A 22,250-nucleotide genomic window follows, 5' to 3' on the forward strand; every position below is an offset into this window, starting at 1 on the left:
TCACCCCATGAGAGCCACGATCTGCTACTAAGATTACAGACTTTCATTTACCAATGTAGGAGAAAACAACTCAAAGCAAGAGCAGGAAATAGCTTTTTATTGAAACCCTTTAAAGAGCTCCAATGCATTTTGAGCTGCAAACAGCTCCTTATTTGAGGGAGGAGGGTAATGACACACTGAATTTATTTGACTGATAGTGAGCTCCATTTATAAAGAGTCTGTTTACCAAAAGTAGATGTATATATAGCCTTTTCCTACACGAAGTAACATTGCTGCCCAGGGATTCAGAGTGTGTGAACCGCTGGTACTCAGGGACCTTATTTCCCCATCTCAGTGTGCTAACTCCAAACCCTCATATCTATATGCAGTACCACAAGCATCATGATTTGATAAAGAAAATTAAAGATTTTCCGTTACAGCATGATCTATTCTAGACTTGCTTTATTTACAGCTTATGCATTCCCAAAGTAGATGAATTCCTTCATGTACCCTTCTGTCATCAAAAGTTAATACTGATTCTTGTCTCCTGGAAGAAATGCAAATGCTAACCACAGACAGAGACAGCCAATGGCCAATAAAGTCTTTAATATTTTCTGAATGACTATAATCCAGTACAAATACCATATTTAGGTGTACACAAGAAAAGCAACCTAATGGTTTCAGAGATTTTCCCCCATCAGCAACATGAGCCTAATTTGTCAAGAAACATTCACAGCAGCTGTCATTCGCTTCTTGCTCTCTGGGGTTTTTTAATTGATGCCGCTGGTCCTATTCCCCTTGAATCTCACAAAGCCCCATTTGCAATATTCAGTAAATTACAGTGCATTTGGATTTGAAAAAGGAAAAAAATGCAGCATGTGAATTGCACAGACCTTATAACATGATCTGGAAGATTGTGCTAGTTTGACTGTTCAGCTTTATACATAATTAACAGCTTGCCTCAATGCATTTTTCATTTATGTTATTTTATACACTGAGGTGGGCACTTTTCAACAGAACCAAGGTTAGGGCTGCAGCTCTGTGCCTATTTACATGGCCTCAGCAAACCCCAGGGACTTACTACATATATAGTAGGATCACACTGTGAAATTTTAACATTGTTGAGGCCACTGAGAAACGTGTCTACAAAAGCTAAAAAGATAAAGTTATTCCAAGTCCTCCTGCCTACTAGCACAATGCCATCTTTCCCAAGATTTCCTGCATCACCGGGAGAGAACTCATCATACAAGCCTATTCACCACACAGGTGACATTTCACTTTCATAAAGCAATTACTGCCATGTGGAGAAGCAGGACAAGAGCAGATTCTCTCAGAGCCCAAGAACTCCAACCTCAGGTGTACAAAGCAACAACAAACGACACAAATAGTTATGGCTCCACAGAGATTATACAGAGAAATCAAATCTCTGCATAGGGTTCTAGAACACTATTTTAATCTGTCTATGGGCCACAACACCACATAAAGGGATATTCCTTTACTGCAATCTGATATATTCAGTTTGCTGAGGATCAGTCCCACTAAACTCCGGACTTGCTTCTGAGGAGACATGTACAGAATTCCACTGTGCAGCCCAGACTTCTCTCACAGACATGGTGGATAATGATGATGACTTTTTCTCTCCCTTTCTTTTCAGAAAAGCCTCCAAACTTCCTAAAGTGCTTTTGTTCCTTGAGCAGGGTGCCTTCACACCCACCATTTTGAGTAACTGTCAGGTTCCCTTGAACAGAAAAAGAGGGACGGTGCAAACAAACCTGTGTCGGAAACAAGTTTATTTAACTGTTTCTGGCCCAGACCAAAATCTAAGTATACTTACCCGGGAGGAGGTACCACTGAGCCTAAAGGGCTTTTACTTCTGAGTCAGATTAGACTACATGCATGCAATTTTAGCACTATCCCCCCCCCCCTTGAGGGAATAACCCAAGTTCTATAGGGCTTGCTTCTACCTAAACATACAAAATTAGCTATGCCACATAGCTGTCAACCTCCCCTTTTTTTGGTGGGAAATCCCCTTATTCCAGCACCGTTCCCAGCTGCTTCCTGCTGCTGTCCCGGATTGTTAGATATCCCGCAGACTGTTCCCGGAACAGGTGAGGCTGCTGATCCCTTATTTTCAAATCTGAAAGTTGACAGCTATGCATTGACATGAACGCTGTAAAGCATTCAAAGCAAACGGACACTAGCTCATCCGGCAGCAACAGAACACTAAATTAAAAGGCAAGCCACATAGCTGGGTAACAATACCCATTCCCGACCATTCTCTAACTACAGCACCACCCTGACTCACCTGTGGCGCCTCCTCTCAGGTCCTCGTTTGGGGGGCTTCAAAGGCCACACAAGCTCCCGCCCGCTTTCCGTCCCTCCACCGCAGCCTCTCGAGAGAAACCCAAGACTGAGGCATTTACTCACGCAGCGCTCCGGGTCCGCCCAAGCAGCTGTTCTAGTCGACTCCAAGCAAGCCAATAGCAACGGAGGAAAGGCTGAGCTCCGTCTCAGGAGCACGTGGGGAGCAAACCCGGCGGGCCGGGGAGGGGCACGGGGCTGACGTAGGCGCCCACGCGGGGCCGGCCCTACCACTGGGTGGAGCCAGGCAGCTCCCTCAGCTCGGGGCTTTTGCCGCCTACATATCCTTTATTTTGTACCGCCCAGGAAGAACCACTCCCCTCTCCTGCCAGAATGCCTTGGACAGCTTTTGTTATTCCGCCTCAGAGGGCGACTGCCTTCGGGTGCGAGTGGTAGGCGGGGTACACGTGTCCCGGCCCTTCGCACGTTCCTCGCATGCCCGGCTGTTCTTTTGTTCTCCTCCCTACACGCGCGGATGCCTTCAGTGGACAAAGGCGCGCGAGCTCCAGCCAACCCGCCCGCCCGCCCGCCTCCCTTCCCCGGCCGTGTTTACTCGGAAGTAAGTGCCATTAAGTTGCACGGCGCTTACTCCCCTGTGCGCAGAACGGCGGCCGGCTGGACTCGCCTCCTCGCCGCCCTCCGACTTACCGGGGCGGCCGGCCAAGGCAGCTGCGCGCGCGCCTCCGCGTAGTTCCCGGGGAGCAGAGCGCCTTCCTCCCGCAGCCCGGCCGGGCGGAGGGAACTTTTACCTGCTGCCGAGCCGCTTGGGAGACGGAGGTGCATGGAAAGGCCTCGCGGTTTCCCCAGACGAGAGCAGGCCTCCTCTTTCCCCGCCAGCCGCCCCCTCTCGCGCCTCCTCGCCGGGGCTTTCAGTTTCATGGCAACTGAACGAGTCACGCTGCCTTCTGGGAAGAGGAGCGGGGTAGAGTGGAAGGGGCTTTCCTAAGGTAGCCTCCTTCCCCGGCTAACCCCAAAGTGGCGACTCAGCCTGGAAACCGAATCTGTTCTCTTCTTGTTCTTCTCTCAAGCCAGCGCGCTTAGATTTCCGGGGCGATTTGGATGCGCTTTCTTCCCGAGTGTGCCTCTTGAGGAACCGGGGATGGGAATCCCGAGGGAGGAAAACACACCGCGCTCTTGCGCTCGCGTCCTGCTTGCGAGTTGCTCTTTTGCATCAGTTGGGACGCCGGGAGAGCAGAGCGCTGCACTGGCTCTGCGCCAGCAGAAAATAAAACATATACCTATGCACGTTTAAATAGGAACCGACCCACTCGGACTCTGCGATCATCGGAGGCCCTTCTTCGTGTGCCTCCTCCACCAGAGGTCCGGAGGGTGGCAGCACACGAAAAGGGCCTTTTTGGCGTTGGCTCTAGCTTGTGGACGTCTCTCCCTTGACAACGCCGGATTTAAGGGGTGCAAAACAACAAAAAAAACCCTGTTTATACATATGCATTTACATTTAAACCCATATTTGTTGAGAAGATTCATTAAAAAGTAACGAATTATTGTGAAAATAATAAATATTCAGGGTGGGGACCTTGTTCAGGGTGGCATGTTGCCAAAGTCTGCTCCTGCCCAGCAAGGGAGGCACCTTCATTATGCTATATTTAGGCACCAGGCAAAAACATCCATCTTCTCCCAGGCCTTTAGTTAATTAAACCATCTATATAGCCTTTTAAACTGGGATGGGATATTTTTTTGTTTTATTATGGCATGGATTTTTGTATTTATATTGCAAACCACTGTGATCTTCAGATGAAGGGTAGCATAGAAACTAATAACTTCCACCACAGGAAGTGATAACGAGGTCTTGTGCAAAGGGGCACATTCCCTTTGGGGGCAACTTTTCCACCGACAGCCTGCCAAGGCTGCCTGTGGCCAGAGGCAAAAGTGGTAAGATTTGGCTTGTATGTACAGAATAAACATCCTAGGCGCATAAACATCAAGGGGTTTCTATATACATAAATCTCTTCAACCAGGAGACTCTTGTCACAGTTCAAGGACACATTCCAGCTAGACAAAGTACTCCAAGGCGGTGTGGAGCAGGGCTGGTGAGGGGCAAAGCCAGAGTAGTCTTGAGGTGGGGGCCTCACTGAATCCCTGGGCCTGAGGTTCTCTAGCCTGCTGTTCAGGCTTATATTTATTTGTAAGCAAGTCCCACTGTATTTAAGGAAGTTACGTAAAAAGATTGTTCTTTTTAAGTCACGTAGTAGTTCTGGAAATAAAGGCTGCAGTCCTGTGCACATGCACCAGGGAGTAAGTGCCATTGAACTCAATGGAATTTCCTTCTCAGTGTGCATGCATAGGCTAGGGGTCATTAGGAAAGCGGCTGAAAATAAAGTTGCCAAATTTTAATGCATTACAATTACTATGGACTGACTGCAGTTGGAACACTGCAGGTGTCTTCTCACCTCAAAAAAGGATATTGTCGAGCTGGAAAAGGTTTGGGAAAGGGCAACCGAAAAGATCAAGGAGATTGAACGTAGAACATGAGACTCTTAATCTCAGGATCGTGGATTCAAGTCCCACGCTGGGCAATTCCTGAATTGCAGGGAGTTGGACTAGGTGACCCTTGTGGTCCCTTCCAACTCTACAATTCTATCTAAAGAGAAAAGGTTAAAATATTTGGGGCTTTTTAGAGACAAGGTAAGAGGGGACATGATAGAAGTATAAAATTATGGGATTGTGTGGAGAAAGTGGATAGACATACTAGTACAGTGGTACCTCTGGTTACGTACTTAATTCGTTCCAGAGGTACGTTCTTAACCTGAGGTACCGCTTTAGCTAATGGGGCCTCCTGCTGCCGCCGCCGCTGTACAATTTCTGTTCTCATCCTGAGGTTAAGTTCTGGGTTAGCGGAGTCTGTAACCCTAAGTGTTTGTAACCCGAGGTACCACTGTAATTGAGGCCAATCAAGGAAACCGAATGTTGAAAGATTCAGGACAGACAAAAGAAAGTACTTATTCACACAGCACATAGTTGAGCTATGGAATTTGCTCCACGTGGTAGTGATGGCCACCAATTTGGATGGCTTTAAAAGATCAGACCAATTCATGGGGAAGACCATCAATGGCTAGTAGGCGCAATGGATAGGTTCGTCTCCACTGTCCAGTGGCAGTGCCAACTGAATAGCAGTTGCTGGTGGTCACAAGTGAGAGCGCTTTTGCACTCAGGTACTCCTTTGTGAGAATGATGGACTAGATGGGCCTTTGGCCTGATATAGCAGGATTGATTTGTTCTTACGCTCTGCTATTACATACGTTAACTGCATCTGTGTTAAAAGTAGTGTGTCTAGTCTCCAAGCTCCCAGCCACTCTGAATTATGGGATCATGACTCTAAAGCTATATACAGTATGTACTGTCTCTCACATCACAATGTAAAAGGCTCTGGTTCTTTAAAGGTACTGTACTAAAATGGTACTATTACCTATCAAGAATATGATATTTCAGTTTGTTAATTGAAAGGGTACACATTTGCAACCGCAATATAGGGTTGCAACCCAAACCCCCTTTTCCATCCAGTCACTCAAACCCAGAAATAGTTTATATACATGTGGGCCTTTAAAACGGCCATTCATTTAAAAGTTTTTATATTTCTTTATTGTAACTGAAAAACTGTACATAAAAAGGAGCTGTAAAGTTACATTTGTCAAAACCAATGTAAGAAATATTTTCTCTGACCAACTTAAAGGGAGTGCAAACATTTTACATTTCATAAAGTGACAAAAAGTAAACCAAAATGAATAGTTTATGGTTTGTAGCAATGGTACAAAGTTAAGCTGGAGGGTTTGTTTGTTTTTTAAAGATAGTATGGCAAAAAAGAAAATCCTTTTCAAATGAAAAATCATATAGTTTTATTTCTAATCTTTAAAAAAATATAAATGAATTTAGAAGAGAATCACAGTATATGGGCCCTAAACATTTTAAACCATTACAAGGTACATAAAAATAGACACAGATTCCTTGGAAACTTTAATTCTTTGATTAAGCAGCAAGCATATCACTCTTCCAGGCAAAAACACTGCTTAACACAACCCCCTACCCAAAACAGGACGTGCAAGCTGTATGCACATAATCTGGAAAGCACACAATTTTTAAAAAGGACAACATTTTGCTATGTACATATTCAGTACTACAAATGCTAAACATTTCATTACTGTGTGGAATAGCGTATGTAAAGCAATATTACACTACATACCTATCTCACCCACAAGTGCCCAGTTACAGTTTTGATAGTCTAAAATTGCCATATTTGCGGCAGCACCCAACCTGCTTTATACTGAAGTTCTAGCAACAAGAGACAAGACAAAAAGTTAGCAAAAAAGTTAGCAAAAAAAGGACAACACAGTCACTGGGAGACCTGATCTACATACTTAAATACTGAAAATGCATTGTTATAGTAGTTTGATATTAGAGTGTTATGCCAAAATGCACAATGGACAGGTTGGAAGAATTCAGAGGGTTAACATTGACCCCAGAACCAAAGTTGCAATATTGCAAAGTCCCAAGAATTCTGGCAATAGACTGTGCCGCTTTTTTCCTTTGAAAACCTAGTATTTAAAATCAAACACTGTGACTGGGAATACAGATATAATATGAAGAAAAACCCATGGATGGGACATTTGTATTTAATATACAACAAACAAAAGAAAATTCTATTTAAATAAATTCTTCCAAAAAAAAAAAAAAAGACATGAGAAAACAAAGTTAATGGATAAATCCCTTTAGCACCTTAATCATGATTAAGGTGTTAATCTAAAAGTTTTGACACTTGAGCTGTAAAATGCAGTATGCGTAAGAGGCTGGTACAACTTTATTGTACACAGAAACCTTAAACTTTGAATGTTAAATACCACTGCTTCCGTAAGAAGTGGGGAAGTTAGCTGGGAGAGTAAAGAAGAAACACACATCTTTTCATGAAAACAGAAGACTTCAGTAGCTTAGCATTTTTTTTTTTTGCTTCAGAATAAGAGAATCAAATCTACATGGAGCCGCACTGTTTCCTGACTGATTCAGTAAAGCATGATTTGGTATTTGCTTTAATACCAAGTAACATGGGAGAAATACACTGGCAAGGAAAATAGATTAAGTTTGCCTGAGAAGCAATGACAGTTAAATACATTTTAAAATATTTTATTGTTTCACACTGCCCCTATATCTATGGAATTCAGGAGGGCACTCTTTGCTAACTTATTGCCAGAACTGAGATAATAGAATAAAATTTCAGATAAAAAGCAGTTCTACAAAGATTATTTAAAAAGAAGACAACTTTAGTAGCCACATGGCAGCAGAAGTTGTTACTGGTGTTAAGTTTTCCATGTAAGATGCTGTCCCAGCCACTGCCTACCACAGATTTTGCACTAGTAAGTCATACTTCTAGTATCAGAGCACATAGATAGGTTTAACCTAGTTTGTACCTTAGCTTTGCAAATCTTCAATACAACTTTTTTTTTCTGAAGAAAAGCAATTTATAAAGAAATTTAGAAAAATACAAGCCTAAGAAATGTATGAAGTTATGTTATCTGTCAAAATCTAAATGGCAGGATTGTTAGTAATGCTTCTGATCCTAACATAGGAACATGTAAAAATAATTTCCCCAATATATCAGGTTTATAGCCTGCTTCAGAGCTGAAGCTGAAACTCCTGCACTCTCCTTATGGTTTGTTTCTGTGTAGTTGAATATAAAGAATTTTTAAAAATAAATAGAGTAAAAACCAGCTGAAGTCTTAGTGCATTGAATGTCCCCCCCCCAACTCTCCCCCCCGCCCAGAAGTTAGCTGTGTAAAAAGTCTGATTTCATGGACGTGGTCTTGCTGTAACAAGCTACTGCACTGAAGTTTCTTTCATACAGTTGGCCAATCACATATTTCTGTTGTTAAGGTTTCCACCTTGCTCTTTTTGTTCAAGACTGATTCAATACTTTGGAAGGCTTGTTTCCCCCCGCCTTTCCCCCTTCATTATCTGAGGAAAAATAGACACTGATACAATTTTGTCATTTACCATAGTTCTGCCCTATTCCTTTAGTGCAGAGGGGACTGTGATTCTGTCTGGATTCCGATAAGCGATGGTGGCTGCGGGCCGCCAGTGGAGGATAACGCTGGTCTTGGGTTTAGACGAGGAGGCATGGAATTAGCTGGGCGGATGAGTGGTGGAGGGGGCTGGTTTAGGGTTGGCCTTGGCTGAATAAACCGAGCCTGTTGCTGAAGTGGTGGAGGCTGACGATGGAGAGCTGGAGCAGCCGGAAGGGTTGGACGAAGTAATGGAGGAGGCTGGTTCAGAGATGTTACAGGGGTTGCTGGTGTTGGAGTAGACGCCTGGGCAGGCGGAGAAGACCCTACACACTGAGGGGTCTGTGGGATCTGGGCCTATAAACAAAGTGACACAGATATGTAATAGCAGCCATCCTGTCGTATCACGCAGTTCGGGTTGTCATCGCCTCCAGAATATGGGAAGCACAGCTAGTTCATCCATATTGGCAGCTATGAAACCCTCCTTTGAAAACAACCATTTCTAAACAGTTCAATAGGGAAAAAGAGGTATGGCATTCAGTCAAAACGAAAATGAAATAAAAAATAAGCTTAATTCTGCAGTATTTACATTTTCCATTATTAGCATGGTCAAAAGAAAGGTTTGGAAGGGAGGCAGGCGGCCCAGCTCTTAAAATGTTCTAACGCAAGCCCCACTGAACTGAAGTGGGGACATAGTGAGTAGTTTGCTCTAAGTACTAGGAGGCAGTAAGATTCCACAGCAGGTGGTTCAGCATTCCACTTCAAGTTAAAACATTACATTTTAGGATATGAAGTTTAATGCTATTCCTGAACTCATGCTTATTTAAGATCCGGTACACAAAAACACACCTCATCTTCGTCATCAGTGGTCTTTCCTGATGGCACATTAGTATTTTTTGTGTCCTCCCCTAAAGCAGAGGCATCGCCATTAGAAGCCAGCGTTCCTTGTTCTGCTTCCCACTCCTGCAATACCTCCTCTAAGTTAAACCGGCGCCTGTAGTTTACAAAGAAGTTCTTCACTTGACCAACAGTCTTGTTGCCAATTACATCAGCAATAGCTTGAAAATCTTTGCCATACTTGCGGACACCTAAAAAGGCAAAGTAAATACACCTATGAAGGTTCAAGTAAGTAAGCAGAAGTCTGTACGATGTATATATACAGAGATTCCCTCTATGAATGAAAGATAAAGAAAAATTCTGAAAAAAAACTACAATGGAGCTTCTGTAAAGAACTTTTAACATAATGCAAAATACTACTATTGGTTCATTTTATTGATCCAAGTTTTAATATTGTTAAGTATCCTACTTACTACACGTAGAGAACCATGTAACTATTTCCACTTGCCCAGAAGGGCGTTACTCTTCAAACAGAAGCCTGCACGTCACAAGACTGTTTTTGAAAAGGAGAGGACTATGAAAAGCAGTTCACAATACAGCATAAGAAACTCATATTAAATTGGATCAACAGACCATGTCCTTAGCCAAAGAGGGACTGGATCTGAGGCTGGTAACATCTAGCAAATTCTGGTTGTGATCTTATAAGTACCTGGGAATGAATCCCATTGAACATAATGGGACCTACTTCTCAGTAGACATGGATGAGATTGCACTATCAGTCCCTTCAAATGGCTACTCAGCAACTGTTTATAGAACAGTGAATTTTTTGCTGTACTGGTTAAGTGGCATATAGACAAAGATGAGTGAAAGACGTCTAAGGAAATGTTTAATTCTAATTCTAGCTACAGGAATCTTGGTAACAATTGTTTTTACTGCTCTCTGAACAGTGGGAACAGAATATATAAACACTCAAAAACATCTGAGTCTCACTACCGCTGGGAAATAGCTAACTAGGAAGTTTACAAACAGCACAATTCTATGCATGTTTATGCAGAAGTAAGTCCCAATGAATTCAATGTGGCTTAAAGCCAATTGAGTGTGTATAGGGTTCCAGCTCAAAGCAAACATTTATTTAAACAACTGATGCCCCAATTATGTTTACTCAGGAGCAAGCCCCATTACCTTCAGCTAGTTCCAGGTAAACAGGCATAATATTTCAGCCTGAATTGGTGGGTCTGCAAGCAAGACTGATAAAATCGCATTTTCAAAATAATGAATATATGTATCCAGGAACACACAGAAAAGTCCCGACTAATAGATTCTCCCTTTCTTTTTCGGAAGTACACTTATTTTAAGAAATCCAACTGAGTCCTTCTCCTCCACACCCAAAATATGATTTGCTGTTCCTTGTTTTAACTACGGACTCAGTGAGCTAGCATTAAAATAATAAATAAAGCTATGAACGTACCTCCCAGAATCGATGGAAGTAACTGTTGTATTTTAGTAAATGGGGATGGGTGTGTGTACAGTGTGTGTGTGGTGGAATTTTAGCAATGGAAAAGCCAAAAGGAGGATTTAATGTGCCAGCACTGAATTAGGATTAATCCAGAAAGTGATTTTGCTCTTTTTTTGTTTTCTTGCTGAAGATGCACTAAATCAAACAGCATCAAACTGTATTAAAAGTAAGAAAACCAAAGGACTAAAAGGACATTGCCAATCCAAATGTAGTAGACCTTTGCATTTTCAGATAAGAAAGCACAAAAATGTTGAAATGTGGGGAGTAGGGTCTCTTATTTTCCTAGGAGCAAAACACTGCTTTTGTTATGCATAGATTAAGCACAGTTTTGGTGGCACAACTATCCTTACTGCTAACTAGCCTGGAATGCGTAGCATTTGCTGGACCACAGATAAGATGATAAGCTTGCTTACAACAGTTATGCACAAACACATTTTCTGCACACCAATAGACACAACACTACATTAAGCAGCTTCACAATTAAACTGATCCCTCCCCCCTGAAATCTAATACTGATTTTCCTAATAAGAGATGGTCAAATAGCCATCTGCTTGCTTCTTTGATGTGAGAAAGCTACCATTTAGAACTGAGGGTGTGAGCTATCTAGAAGACTTTGAGAGATTAAGTTTATGGGAAAGTTCAAAATGAAATCAGTTGAGAACTTTTCAGCTATAACCAGCTTTATCTAATCTGACTTTGTATGCTAAGTGGTATTGTTCACTGTTCCTCTAGAATACTTGCCAACTTCATCTTCAAATAATTCCTATTAGTGAGACAAAATTCCTTCCATCACATTTTAAACCTGCCATGTGATGGTGCTGGACCCATATCCTTTTAGCTGCGTATCCATCTTTTATGGTACATTCCATATCACAAAGGATTTCACTCTTTAAGGAAAACAGGAGTCAAGCGAACATACCTTGAACTGCAAGAAGTTGTTCTTCTGTTGTCCAACGGGCATTGATTTTTTGATTTGACTGTTAAGGGAGGAAAAAAGAGTAACAGAGCGTATTACAAATTGTTAAGAGGCTGAAAGTATTGACAATTTCAGCCCCAAACACTACCTTTCAACTCTGTAAGCTAGCATTCACACTCCCTAATTCAGTAGTTCTGATGTTTTCACAAGGGAGTTATCAAGAATTAGGAACTAAAAGCTGGCTTATACAGAGTCTGACCATTGGTCCATCAGCTTAGTATTCTTTGCACTTACTGGCAACAGGTATCTAGAGCTTCACAGGAGTTTCCCCGCAACCCTACCAGAAGATGCCAGTGACTGAGCTTAGGACCCTTTGCATGTATGGCATCAAGGCATGGCACTGCCTTTTACTCCTATCTGGGTAGCAGCTTCCCCAGCTTTCAATGAAGAGAACCAGTACAGTCGTACTTCAGAAGTCAAACACCTTGCGACTCAAACGTTTTGGCTCCTGAACGCCGCAAACCCCGAAGTGAGTGTTCCGGTTTGCGAATGTTCTTTGGAACTCGAACGTCCGACATGGTTTCCGATTGGCTGCAGGAGCTTGGAAGCCGTGCCTTGGTTTCTGAACAATTTGGAAGTTGAACGGACTTCCGGAACGGATTCCGTTCGACTTTCGAGGTATGACTGTATATGTATACATGTGAAACCTATGTATGGTGTGTTCTTGTGCTAAACAGAATAAGACCATCCAAATAACATGACATATACATTAGGTTCCCTTGCAATTTTGGATCACAAATTAATGGAATCAGAAGCCATAGTATAATCTAGAGTAATCTTCTAAAAAAGCTGCTACACTTCAGTACATGTGCTACTGATTACAAGTCACGTTTAAGGTGTTTTGTGCATGGCACTAAAACCTGCTTTTGAAACCTTCACACCATTATTTAAATTTTTTAAAATGCATTTCAGCCAATGTAAATTTTAGATAAGCTTTCCTGACCAGTTTAAGCAAATATGTACATTTTTACAGTTGAAAATAAATATGGGATGGATTCTGTTGTTTTGAAAAGCCACATGCAACTTAGCTCCCAGCACAACAAATGCATTTCTGAACATTCATCTGTGCTTTCACAATGACTCACCTCAGGAGGTTTGAATTCTTCTATCCCACCTTCAATTTTCTGCTTAAGTGCACTGTTTACTTGTTTAGCATTCTGAACCTTGTCCAATGAACAACAGAACCAGGAATGAAAATTAGCTGACACAAATTGGTGTACACCCCCCCCATACACACCCACCTGTTGCCAAGTGACCAACTCCCTGAGCAGAGGGAAAAACTTTTGAAGAGATGACATTTGCCTATTGGAGCAAAGTGTTCATCTGCTTCCACATACCAGGCACAAACATGCTCTGCACTATCGCAGAGTTTCAACTTCCCACATCACAGGGCTGAAGGTAGCATCCTAATTTGTTTATCCAAGGCTGAGAATCTGGGCTACATACCTCAACTGGTTGAGGTTTCTGAAAGCCAGCCATCCCATCCGCTAAGCCGCTTATCAGCTGATCCGCTAAGCCCGCTAAGCCGCTAATAGCGCTAATCCGCTAATGGGCTTGCTTCGCAAGACGAAAAAACCGCAAGACGAAGAGACTCGCGGAACGGATTCTTTTCGTCTTGCGAGGCACCACTGTAATAACAATCATCATCATCATTACATCTGTATATTATTGGGTAGACCAATATTTTTGCCAAAGTCTGAGCTTTAAGATATTTCAGAAGTGCTTTAGAAGACAGCTGAAAGAGTAGCTTTTAATAAGCAACGCTACGCATACAGAGGATAAACTTAATCTACAACCTAACTATTATGTAAATATTTTCATAACTGTGTTTTCATCTACCCAAGCACACAGAATGAGGAAAGAGATAAAAACCTAAAAATATGTAAGAAGCAAAGCTGATAATTGATATACCTGTCGCTTCAGTGAGATCAACTCCATGTCTAGCTGCCGAAGAAGAGTGTTGGCAGCATTGGGGCTACATGAAACAGCTACCACATCTTCTTGAGTTAGATACATGCCTTTGGGAGGACGGCATTTGGAACGCTGGGAGTGGTGACGATGTTGTAAGCTCTGATACTCTCTTCTACCCAATCCTATTTTGCTGGACTGAACAGGTTGCTCATTACTTCCCTGCAATATTTTTTTTGAAAAGTTAAAGAAAGTTAAACACCACACAATACCTTTTCCTTTAAGAATCCCTCCTCTGTTCACCTTACAGCATCTGTAACCCTTACCAAAAGCTTCTAAATCCCACGGAAGTCTCAACACCAGTGCACGTCAAATAAATCCACACACATTTGCATGAATTTTATTAGCAATAATGCTTTCTAGGCTTTATACTTAAATTTTATGTTTAAATTGCTCATGTTGCCCTGAATAGCAGCAAATATTGTAAATAAACAAATGAATAGGACCTCTAACTATCCCTCAGGTCAAACTACTTCATAGTGCTCATGGGAATCCCACAACTGTTGCACATTTAATAGTGATGTTACAATTCTCTAAAGCACACATAACGTTTTTTCCTCTCTCCCTTGCATGTGGCTTAGCTTAATTTCTGTGTTTAACTTACTTTTCCAAATGACATTTCGTTCCACCCTTCCTCCAAGCTGCTCAGGATGGCATACACACATCCCTGTTTTAACCTAACAACCTCTATGATGTAAGTTATGCTGAGATATATCGTATTTTTCCATCTATAAGACGCCCCCATGTGTTAGATGCCCCCTATTTTGGGGGCCTCCAAATTAAGAAAAACATCCCTCAGCACTACCCGTGTATAAGACGAGCCCCAATTTTAAACCTATTTTTTTTGGCTAAAAAACCTAGTCTTATACATGGAAAAATACGGTAGTGACTGGTCCAAGTTTTATGAAGGAAGTTTTATTTTGCTTTAGCTGTTTTTTGGAAGCAGGGGATGACTGTGGGCAGGAGGGACTTGCAACCAGGAAGGGAAATGGTTAAGACAGCACCTAGTTACTTTAAATGAATTCAAGGTTCCAAGGCTGAATGGAATCATGTGCCAAGGCACTGAATGAGCTTGTTGGCATTAACCTGGCAGAAATCTTTAGTTTTTTTGCAGTGAGTTTTTTAAAAAAATATTTCTGTAGTCACCCTCCCACCACTTAATGGCTTTATGTTTCACTTCGTATTTTAATTGTGGGTTTTGTTTTTACTTATTTACTGTAAGCCACTCATGTTATGTGGCAGTGTAATAAATAAAGCAAATAGAATCTGTGAAGAGTGGGTGAGGTGCCAGAAGATTTCAGAGTGACAAATATTGTCTCCATCTTAAAGGGGGTGGCAGCAGCGTAGTGTTGGATCTGGGAGCTACAGATGCTGTATGCTTGTGAAACATGGATCACTTATAAAAGCCATCTCCAACTTCTTGAAAGATTCCATCAGTGGTGTCTCGGAAATTTTTTACACATCACTTGGGAAGACAGGTGAACTAATGCCAGTGTACTAGAAGAAGCAAAGATCACCAGTGTTGAAGCGATGATTCTGGTCACAAGGAGTTTGCAATCCTTTCACACAAAAATCCACTCCAGGTTTGCTTCCTTTATTTCAGAAGGCTAATTTTGCTGGTGAAAGTAGTTTTGTCGTCACTGTTGTTAAACATCTGGGGGTTGGAAGCCCTCGCCAATCTATAGCAAATCAGCCAGAGATCCACCAGGCAATCCCACTCTACCTCTTGTCCACCTGGCCATAGAAGACTACAATGAAGAATGAAAATAATCTTGCCAGGCTAGAACACTGAGCCAAAACCAACAAGATGAAATCCAAGAGAGATGAATGTAGAGCATTTAGGTGCCACAACCGAAATGCCAGTGACTAGTACCCACTCACTGTAACTTTAAATTTACATGAATATTATTCACATAGTTTATGTGAATAATATGGTTATTGCAGTTTAACTATTCATTACCTCTTTTTTAGTTTCCTTCTTGGGATCATAATCACTATCATTTCCATCCATTGGGTGAGTTTCTTCCACATCATCATCACTGAGGACACAAACAGATTAGGGAACTTGCTTCCTTTCACCTCCTCCTATATTTGATTTTTACCCTTACAGCAAAGGTTGTTTTTGCAGCTATTCTGCATAATAAAAAGTCATTACTTGATGTCAACATGGAAGTTCATAGCAACAGGCTTAACAAACAGACTCAAATGGAATTAACTATATTTCTGTCTTTAAGCATAGCATCCACTAAACATTAATTTCCATGCTTGAAGAGTACAGTATGGGAATCAGATTTAAAAGCATGAATAGCAGGGAAAGCAGTTTTATGCAATATTCCCATTCACTGAATATATAAAACCATTTCCTCCCCTATATTTAATGCACTTAAAGTATCTGTATAACACCCTTCATAAAATCATACACTGGGTCGGCTTACAGTAAGGTAAAGGTAAAGGTAAAGGTAAAGGGACCCCTGACCATTAGGTCCAGTCGTGGCCGACTCTGGGGTTGCGGTGCTCATCTCGCTTTATTGGCCGAGGGAGCCGGCGTACACCTTCCAGGTCATGTGGCCAGCATGACTAAGCCGCTTCTGGCGAACCAGAGCAGCGCACAGAAACACCCTTTACCTTCCTGCCGGAGCGGTACCTATTTATCTACTTGCACTTTCATGTGCTTTCAAACTGCTAGGTTGGCAGGAGCAGGGACCGAGCAACGGACGCTCACCCCGTCAAGGGGATTCGAACCGCCGACCTTCTGATCAGCAAGTCCTAGGCTCTATGGTTTAACCCACAGCGCCACCCGATTCCCTTTACAGTAAGGTAGTTTTCTACAAAATATATTAATATTAAAACATACTTTGCATATTAAGTTACACAAATAGGTTGCATGCTAGGGCTGCTGCCCTTGCTTGCTTCACTCTTCAACCTCACTTACCTCAACCCTCCCATACGCTCGACATCCCCCTCCTTTTACACCTGACCAAACCCTCTCCCTCCCTCTCTCTCTCTCTGTGTGTGTGTCTCAGAGAGCACTCCAGGTTATACATGCTGCACCTGGCACATATTTATGGTTTCATGAGAACAAGTCAGGCATAGACAAACTCCAGCCCTCCAGATGTTTTGAGACTACAATTCCCATCATCCCTGACCACTGGTCCTGTTAGCTAGGGATGATGGGAGTTGTAGTCCCAAAACATCTGGAGGGCTGCGTTTGCCTAGGCTGGAATAAATGTACAAATTTGACTAGTGCTATATTCCGATAATTCCTGCTATAATTCTGGGAATGCGCTACAAAACAGTAAAGAGGGTATGTGGACTGTTAATGGAAGGTCTCTCCTGGATGCAGTAAATCTGCACTTGATTAGTTGCAACAAAGATGCAATACCATGGAACAACATGCCTTGCGTTAGTAACAAAAAAGCAAAAACAGAAATACAAAAGGATATAAGCAAGTTGTTATTTTCAGAAAGGTGTTGTGCTGCTTACCTGTCGCCTTGATTATTTCTGTTTGCCAGCTTCCTAGCTTGGCGGTCCATTAAACTTGTCCTAGAACGAGTTTTCTTCCAGGAGTAGTAATACTTGACAAGACTTGCAATAGTCTTGTCTGGAAGCTAAAACATGCCAACACAATATGTAGATGCTAGTAATAAATAATGTGAATGAAATATTGTGACACATTGTTTAAGTGGGGGGGGGGGAGGGAGATTACGTTAAGTCGAAGGTTCAAATCACAATGAGTGTGAATTAAAGCTCACTGAAAGCAAACCACTAGGCATTTGAAGAGTCTAGGCTGTTACATTTCCTCATAATCATAAATGCTGATGCTCCTGAGAAATAGGTCCTACCTACCAAGAGGGAAGGGGAGACAGAAACATCCACAACTTTATTGCACTTTAAAATCTGAGTGCATGTGATTATTTATTTATAATAAATGAATAAATATTTAACAGGCCATATTTAGGCCATCCTTTAACAGTGCAATCCTGCACATGCCTACTGATAAGTAAACTCCACTGAGAGTTTCAGGTAAGTGGATATAGGACTGTAGTTAAATGCCTACATTTCCCCGTAAGAATAAATCAAAAGTAAATTCCTTAGTTTTAACTGGATAGTACCAATATTTTGGCTAAAAGGTATCCTCTTTTAAATAATAAAGGACTTCAAAAGGATAATCTTTCTATCAAGTAACACAGTAAATGACCAGTTGATCTGCAGGTCTGGTTTTGACTATTTAAGTTTAAACTGCAGAAAAAGAAAAGCAGTGCAATTAGAGGATTTATTGGGATTACTTTTCCACGTAAAAACTGGTTCTCTGGAAGGGTATTTGCATGTTGGCTGAAACAAACCATACCTTTCTAAACACTAACACTAACTAATTTGTCTATTAATAAAACATGTTCTATGGTAGGGGTGAATATCCTGCAGCCTGCATCTAGCTCACCAAGAGACGTTTTGGGGACCCCCAAAATTTCAGCTGATCACTCCCATAGGTGATAGTAAAAGGTTTTTGTGGCTCCTCTGCATTCGTCCATTTTTTAAATCTGGCTATAATTTTTTTAAGTATTGCTTTTACTGGCCACTCCTGCAAGTCTCCTCCTGTGATGCCAAAGGTTTTTGTCCCAACCCCATTCCCAGGTAGTCCATCTATTACCTTACCATTTGTTGGATTCTGTGAAAGCTTTTCCCATGGAAACTGAAAGCTTGTTCAAACAGGACTTTATCCTCAACTGTCCACTCATCCGGAAAAGGAGTAAAATTTGGGAGATCTGCAAGTGACTTCTCAATGTTGTGCTTATGCCAGAACAACATGCCAAGTGCCTTTAAAAAGAGAGAGAGAGAGAGCCCTTGTTCTTATCATGATGCATCCTACTAGCTCTTGCAGTTTTCTGTCATGCTGATGATGCACAGATGCTCTTTTCGGTTACTCTTCCATGGTGCTCATACAGTACATCTCACGATTCACCATCATACTTAAAGGTGTGGAAGTGCTGGTTTAAATATATATAAAGCCCTGAACAGTCCAGGGCTGTTAGAACTGAAGGATCATCTGTCCTCACGCTCAAGTCATAGTCCAAGGCCTTACGTCTTGTTCTACTTCTGCCAGAAACATGACCTTTTTGCTGGAAGGGAAGCTTCACTGGGCCCGTCCCGATTCTCCTTTCATATACAACTTAGAACTGCTATTTTTCAGAGACCTTTTGGAGGGAATGGCGGCTAAGCTAGCCCTGTGCTTTCCACCAAGCTGTTAAAAGCTTTTTTACAATATTATGTCAAAGTTATGTAGTTTTATTACATTGAGGGTTGCTTTGGACAAAAATGTATATATAAAAGCTCTTTAGAAAACTGTCTTGAATTTATTATATTTATAACACTTACCTGTTCCACATTGTAGCCATGTTTTTCCTTTGCTATTGCAATATATTCATCCACTGTAACAAAAGAATGCTAGAGTTATTTATACTTGGACCAGAGGAGCAGTTTAGGATAACTGATACTAGGTGCCACAAAACACTTTATGCTCCTTTCTAGAAGAGAACTGTTCAGTCTCCATTATGCACAGATTCGTCCACTTAAAATATACAATTTGAGGTCATGTTAATAGTGACCATTATTTTTTTCAAATGGGAAATATTCCAGAGACGCTCTAGTGGGAAAAGGGCCGTTGATCAACGTTTCAATCATTTAGACTACTTAAGTAAATACATTTAAACATCTGATCCATAAACAGGAGAGGCACTGCTTCAAATTTCATCATATTCAGCTGCCAGATTAGCCTCTGAGATGAGCAGGGCCTTCTCAATTGCCTCTCCAAAGCTTTGGGACACTCTTTCACAGGCTGTGTATCCTGCTCTCTAGGATCTTTCAGTCACAAATCTGTATTTTATGTAAGAAATGTGGCATAAAAAGGAGAGGTTGATGGACACGTGGCATGGCTCTTTCTTGGTGAAAATCATCCACGCTCTTGAAGCAAGACTGCAAACTTCACATTACAGGGAGCTGAAATCTACTTCTGATACTTCTCATGGGAGTACTATAAGAATTCTCTCTTGTACTGTACGTCTAAGATTCCTGGCATCTCACTCTCTGAATTAAAACAAAAACAAAACTTTCTACTCACCAACTCCCCTTCCTCTTTCTTTGGCTCTCAACTGATACCACCCTTGAGAAAAGAAAAGTTAAGAATACTCCCTGCCAACTGAGTTGTTGTGTGGTAAGGAGAGAACTTAGGGAAGGGGGCTATATATAGTGGTACCAAAAGAATGCAAGGACTTCAAGTAGACACATGAGCCTCCGGCCAGCAGAATATTCTCTAATTACCTGATAGGGAAAGGAGGACTGACCACTGGGTAGAACTACAGAAGGATTTCAAATGCCCATACTATAGCAGCATTTGAACACATATTAATGGAGAATAGGTATTTAAACGGCTGTTAGTCATGGTGGTATATGTAAGCTTCAGAATCAGAGGTATCTGGTTGTCCGCTGCGGAAAGCAGGATGCCGGATTAAACAGACTCTTGGACTGGTTGAGCAATGCTTCTCCTATGTTCAGTAAGTACAGTGTGCTACAGCACACCTTTTATAGCAGATGCAGAATGTCTGCATGAACTGTAAAAGTATTAATACCTGTCAACCAGGAAAGAGAATTCACTTGTTAAATGCGGGAACACACTTTAACACCTTGCCAGGCTGGACCATTTAACACTAGAAGTTACCAGCCGTGTCCTGAAAGTTTTAAAAAGCGAGTATGAGAATATGCTTGAAAATTAAGCACATACATTATGGGCAGCATACAAGACTTTTTTCAATAAGTACTTTTAAAAGGGTGCTAAAAACAGCCAGCCAGCAAGATCTTTCAGTGGCAATTTGTCTAAATTGGGAAGGTATTAGATACTGGACATGGGAGCAGGAGTGAATGTGACTGATTCGAACTAGAGCATCTTGGGAGCTAAAGCCTACAAGAAACTGCTTGTATGTGTAGCATTTTTATAGCATGTGATGTGATTCTTATACAAAGCAATTGACAGAACACTATTTAATGCATTCCACAGAACTTACACTTGGCATCTGAAATACTATGATATGGAGACCACACAAGCATCCCTCCATTGTCTTTATCTGTGTATTTTGTAGCTCCTAGAAGAGAGATTAAGTTGTTCAATTTTTTAAAGAGAACACTTAATTCACAGACGGTAAAAAGCAGTCATATACAAGTGGATGACATATAGTCTGTTGTTCTTCACTTACACAAAATCCCTCTGTTCTCTGAGTTTTGTAGAAATAGAACAGTTATGGTTAATACACAATCAACATTTAAAGTAGCACAGGCCCTAAGCACTTTTTTGAGAGCTGATGTGAGAAATATTGGGAAACAGTAGACTTTCTTCCCAAAGACAAACAACCTTGGTACAGCTAAAATAATCCTATGTGCCAAGGCCAAAAGAACAGTAGAGAGGTGTCCTTGGGGATAAACATTTCAACGATGTCTGGGCACACAGAGTTAAGTGCACATTGAACATTAAGCATGCACATGCTGGAGCTGGCAAAGCATCTACAGTTCATTCTTGGTGCATTAAAAACATGTAGTTTACAGCACTGGTTAAGCCCAGTGATCCCTGCAAATGTAATTATCAATGAAACAAAATGTAACAGAAAGAACTACTTGAATATGGGTTACAATTGCACACTTCACCCTCCTTTCTGTGTGGAGCTATAGACACTACAGTGGTACCTCAGTTTACAAACTTAATCCATTCCGAAGTCCGTTCTTAAACCAAAACTGTTCTTAAACTGAGCAGCGCTTTCCCAAATGAGGCCTCCCGCCGCCGGTGCCCTTCCACCGTTCAGATTCTGTTCTTAGGCCGAGGTAACGGGACACTATTTCCGGTTTTGCGGAGTTCATAAACCAAATCGTTTGTAAACAGGACTGTTCTTAAACTGAGGTACCACTGTACTGAGCGCCGTTTTGTTAGGTGGTCTTCAACTTAAGTTTTACTCCAAGCAGATCGACTGAAAACAACAAACATGACTAAGTTACTATTAATATTAATGAGCCTATTCTGAGTAAAACTTAGTTGTGTGCCACTCAGGATCCCGCTTCACACCACTGAGTTCTGTGTAAAGTGTTTCTTGAGCAAGCAACGAGGTGAGAATCGCAAGCAGAAAAAGTGAAGCTGGAAGCCAAAGGCAACTAGTCCGGTACTGTTAAAACTGCCTCTGTAAACACTGAAGTCGTGTATCAAGAGAGGACCATCCACACTATCCCTAGGGAAGTACATTTTATTAGATTTTATCATCATTAAAAGACATACTACTGTGTGGGAGAGGTTCAAATTTCCACTAGCCCAAAACCTGTGTCATCATCCGCTGGAAATAAATTTATCCAAGCAGAAATAAGAGAGCCCAGGAAGACACACAGCAATGGGAGGAGCCAGAGTACTGCAACACACCAAACAACTGACAACAAATAGGACACATTACTTGCAAGATGTATGCTTTGCTCCTAGTTAATAGTCATAAGAGGAAGATGGACAAAGAGAAAGCTGAGAGACGCAGCACCTCAACTCTTCATTATGTACCTCCTAAAAGACAGCTACAGTGGAAACCTATGA

The 22,250-nt window shown here is 41.6% G+C and overlaps 2 protein-coding genes across 6 annotated transcripts in view; both read right to left on the reverse strand.

Moving 5' to 3' along the window:
- The window catches only part of TRAF5 (TNF receptor associated factor 5), a 36,609-nt gene extending 32,431 nt beyond the window's left edge, over positions 1–4,178 (reverse strand). The window contains exon 1 of one of the 3 annotated variants that reach the window (XM_083605207.1): positions 2,989–4,178. The gene's annotated coding sequence lies outside the window, so the exon portion shown is untranslated. The other 2 variants (XM_083605206.1, XM_083605205.1) reach the window with 2 other exon arrangements.
- Positions 4,179–5,914: 1,736 nt separating this feature from the next.
- RCOR3 (REST corepressor 3) overlaps positions 5,915–22,250 on the reverse strand; it is a 28,194-nt gene continuing 11,858 nt past the window's right edge. For 2 of the 3 annotated variants that reach the window (XM_083605201.1, XM_083605199.1), the window contains exons 3-12: positions 20,698–20,775; positions 19,016–19,068; positions 18,296–18,457; positions 17,126–17,250; positions 15,603–15,681; positions 13,586–13,804; positions 12,760–12,837; positions 11,618–11,675; positions 9,195–9,433; positions 5,915–8,702 (exon numbers count right to left, since the gene is read on the reverse strand). In XM_083605201.1, the coding sequence (XP_083461327.1) occupies positions 8,358–8,702; positions 9,195–9,433; positions 11,618–11,675; positions 12,760–12,837; positions 13,586–13,804; positions 15,603–15,681; positions 17,126–17,250; positions 18,296–18,457; positions 19,016–19,068; positions 20,698–20,775 (1,436 nt within the window). In that variant the 3' untranslated portion in view covers positions 5,915–8,357. Of the gene's footprint in view, positions 8,703–9,194; positions 9,434–11,617; positions 11,676–12,759; positions 12,838–13,585; positions 13,805–15,602; positions 15,682–17,125; positions 17,251–18,295; positions 18,458–19,015; positions 19,069–19,757; positions 19,800–20,697; positions 20,776–22,250 lie in introns of all 3 variants that reach the window. The other variant, XM_083605200.1, reaches the window with a different exon arrangement.

Source organism: Podarcis filfolensis (assembly GCF_964270895.1).
Source record: "Podarcis filfolensis genome assembly, chromosome: 3".
Lineage (NCBI taxonomy): Eukaryota > Metazoa > Chordata > Lepidosauria > Squamata > Lacertidae > Podarcis > Podarcis filfolensis.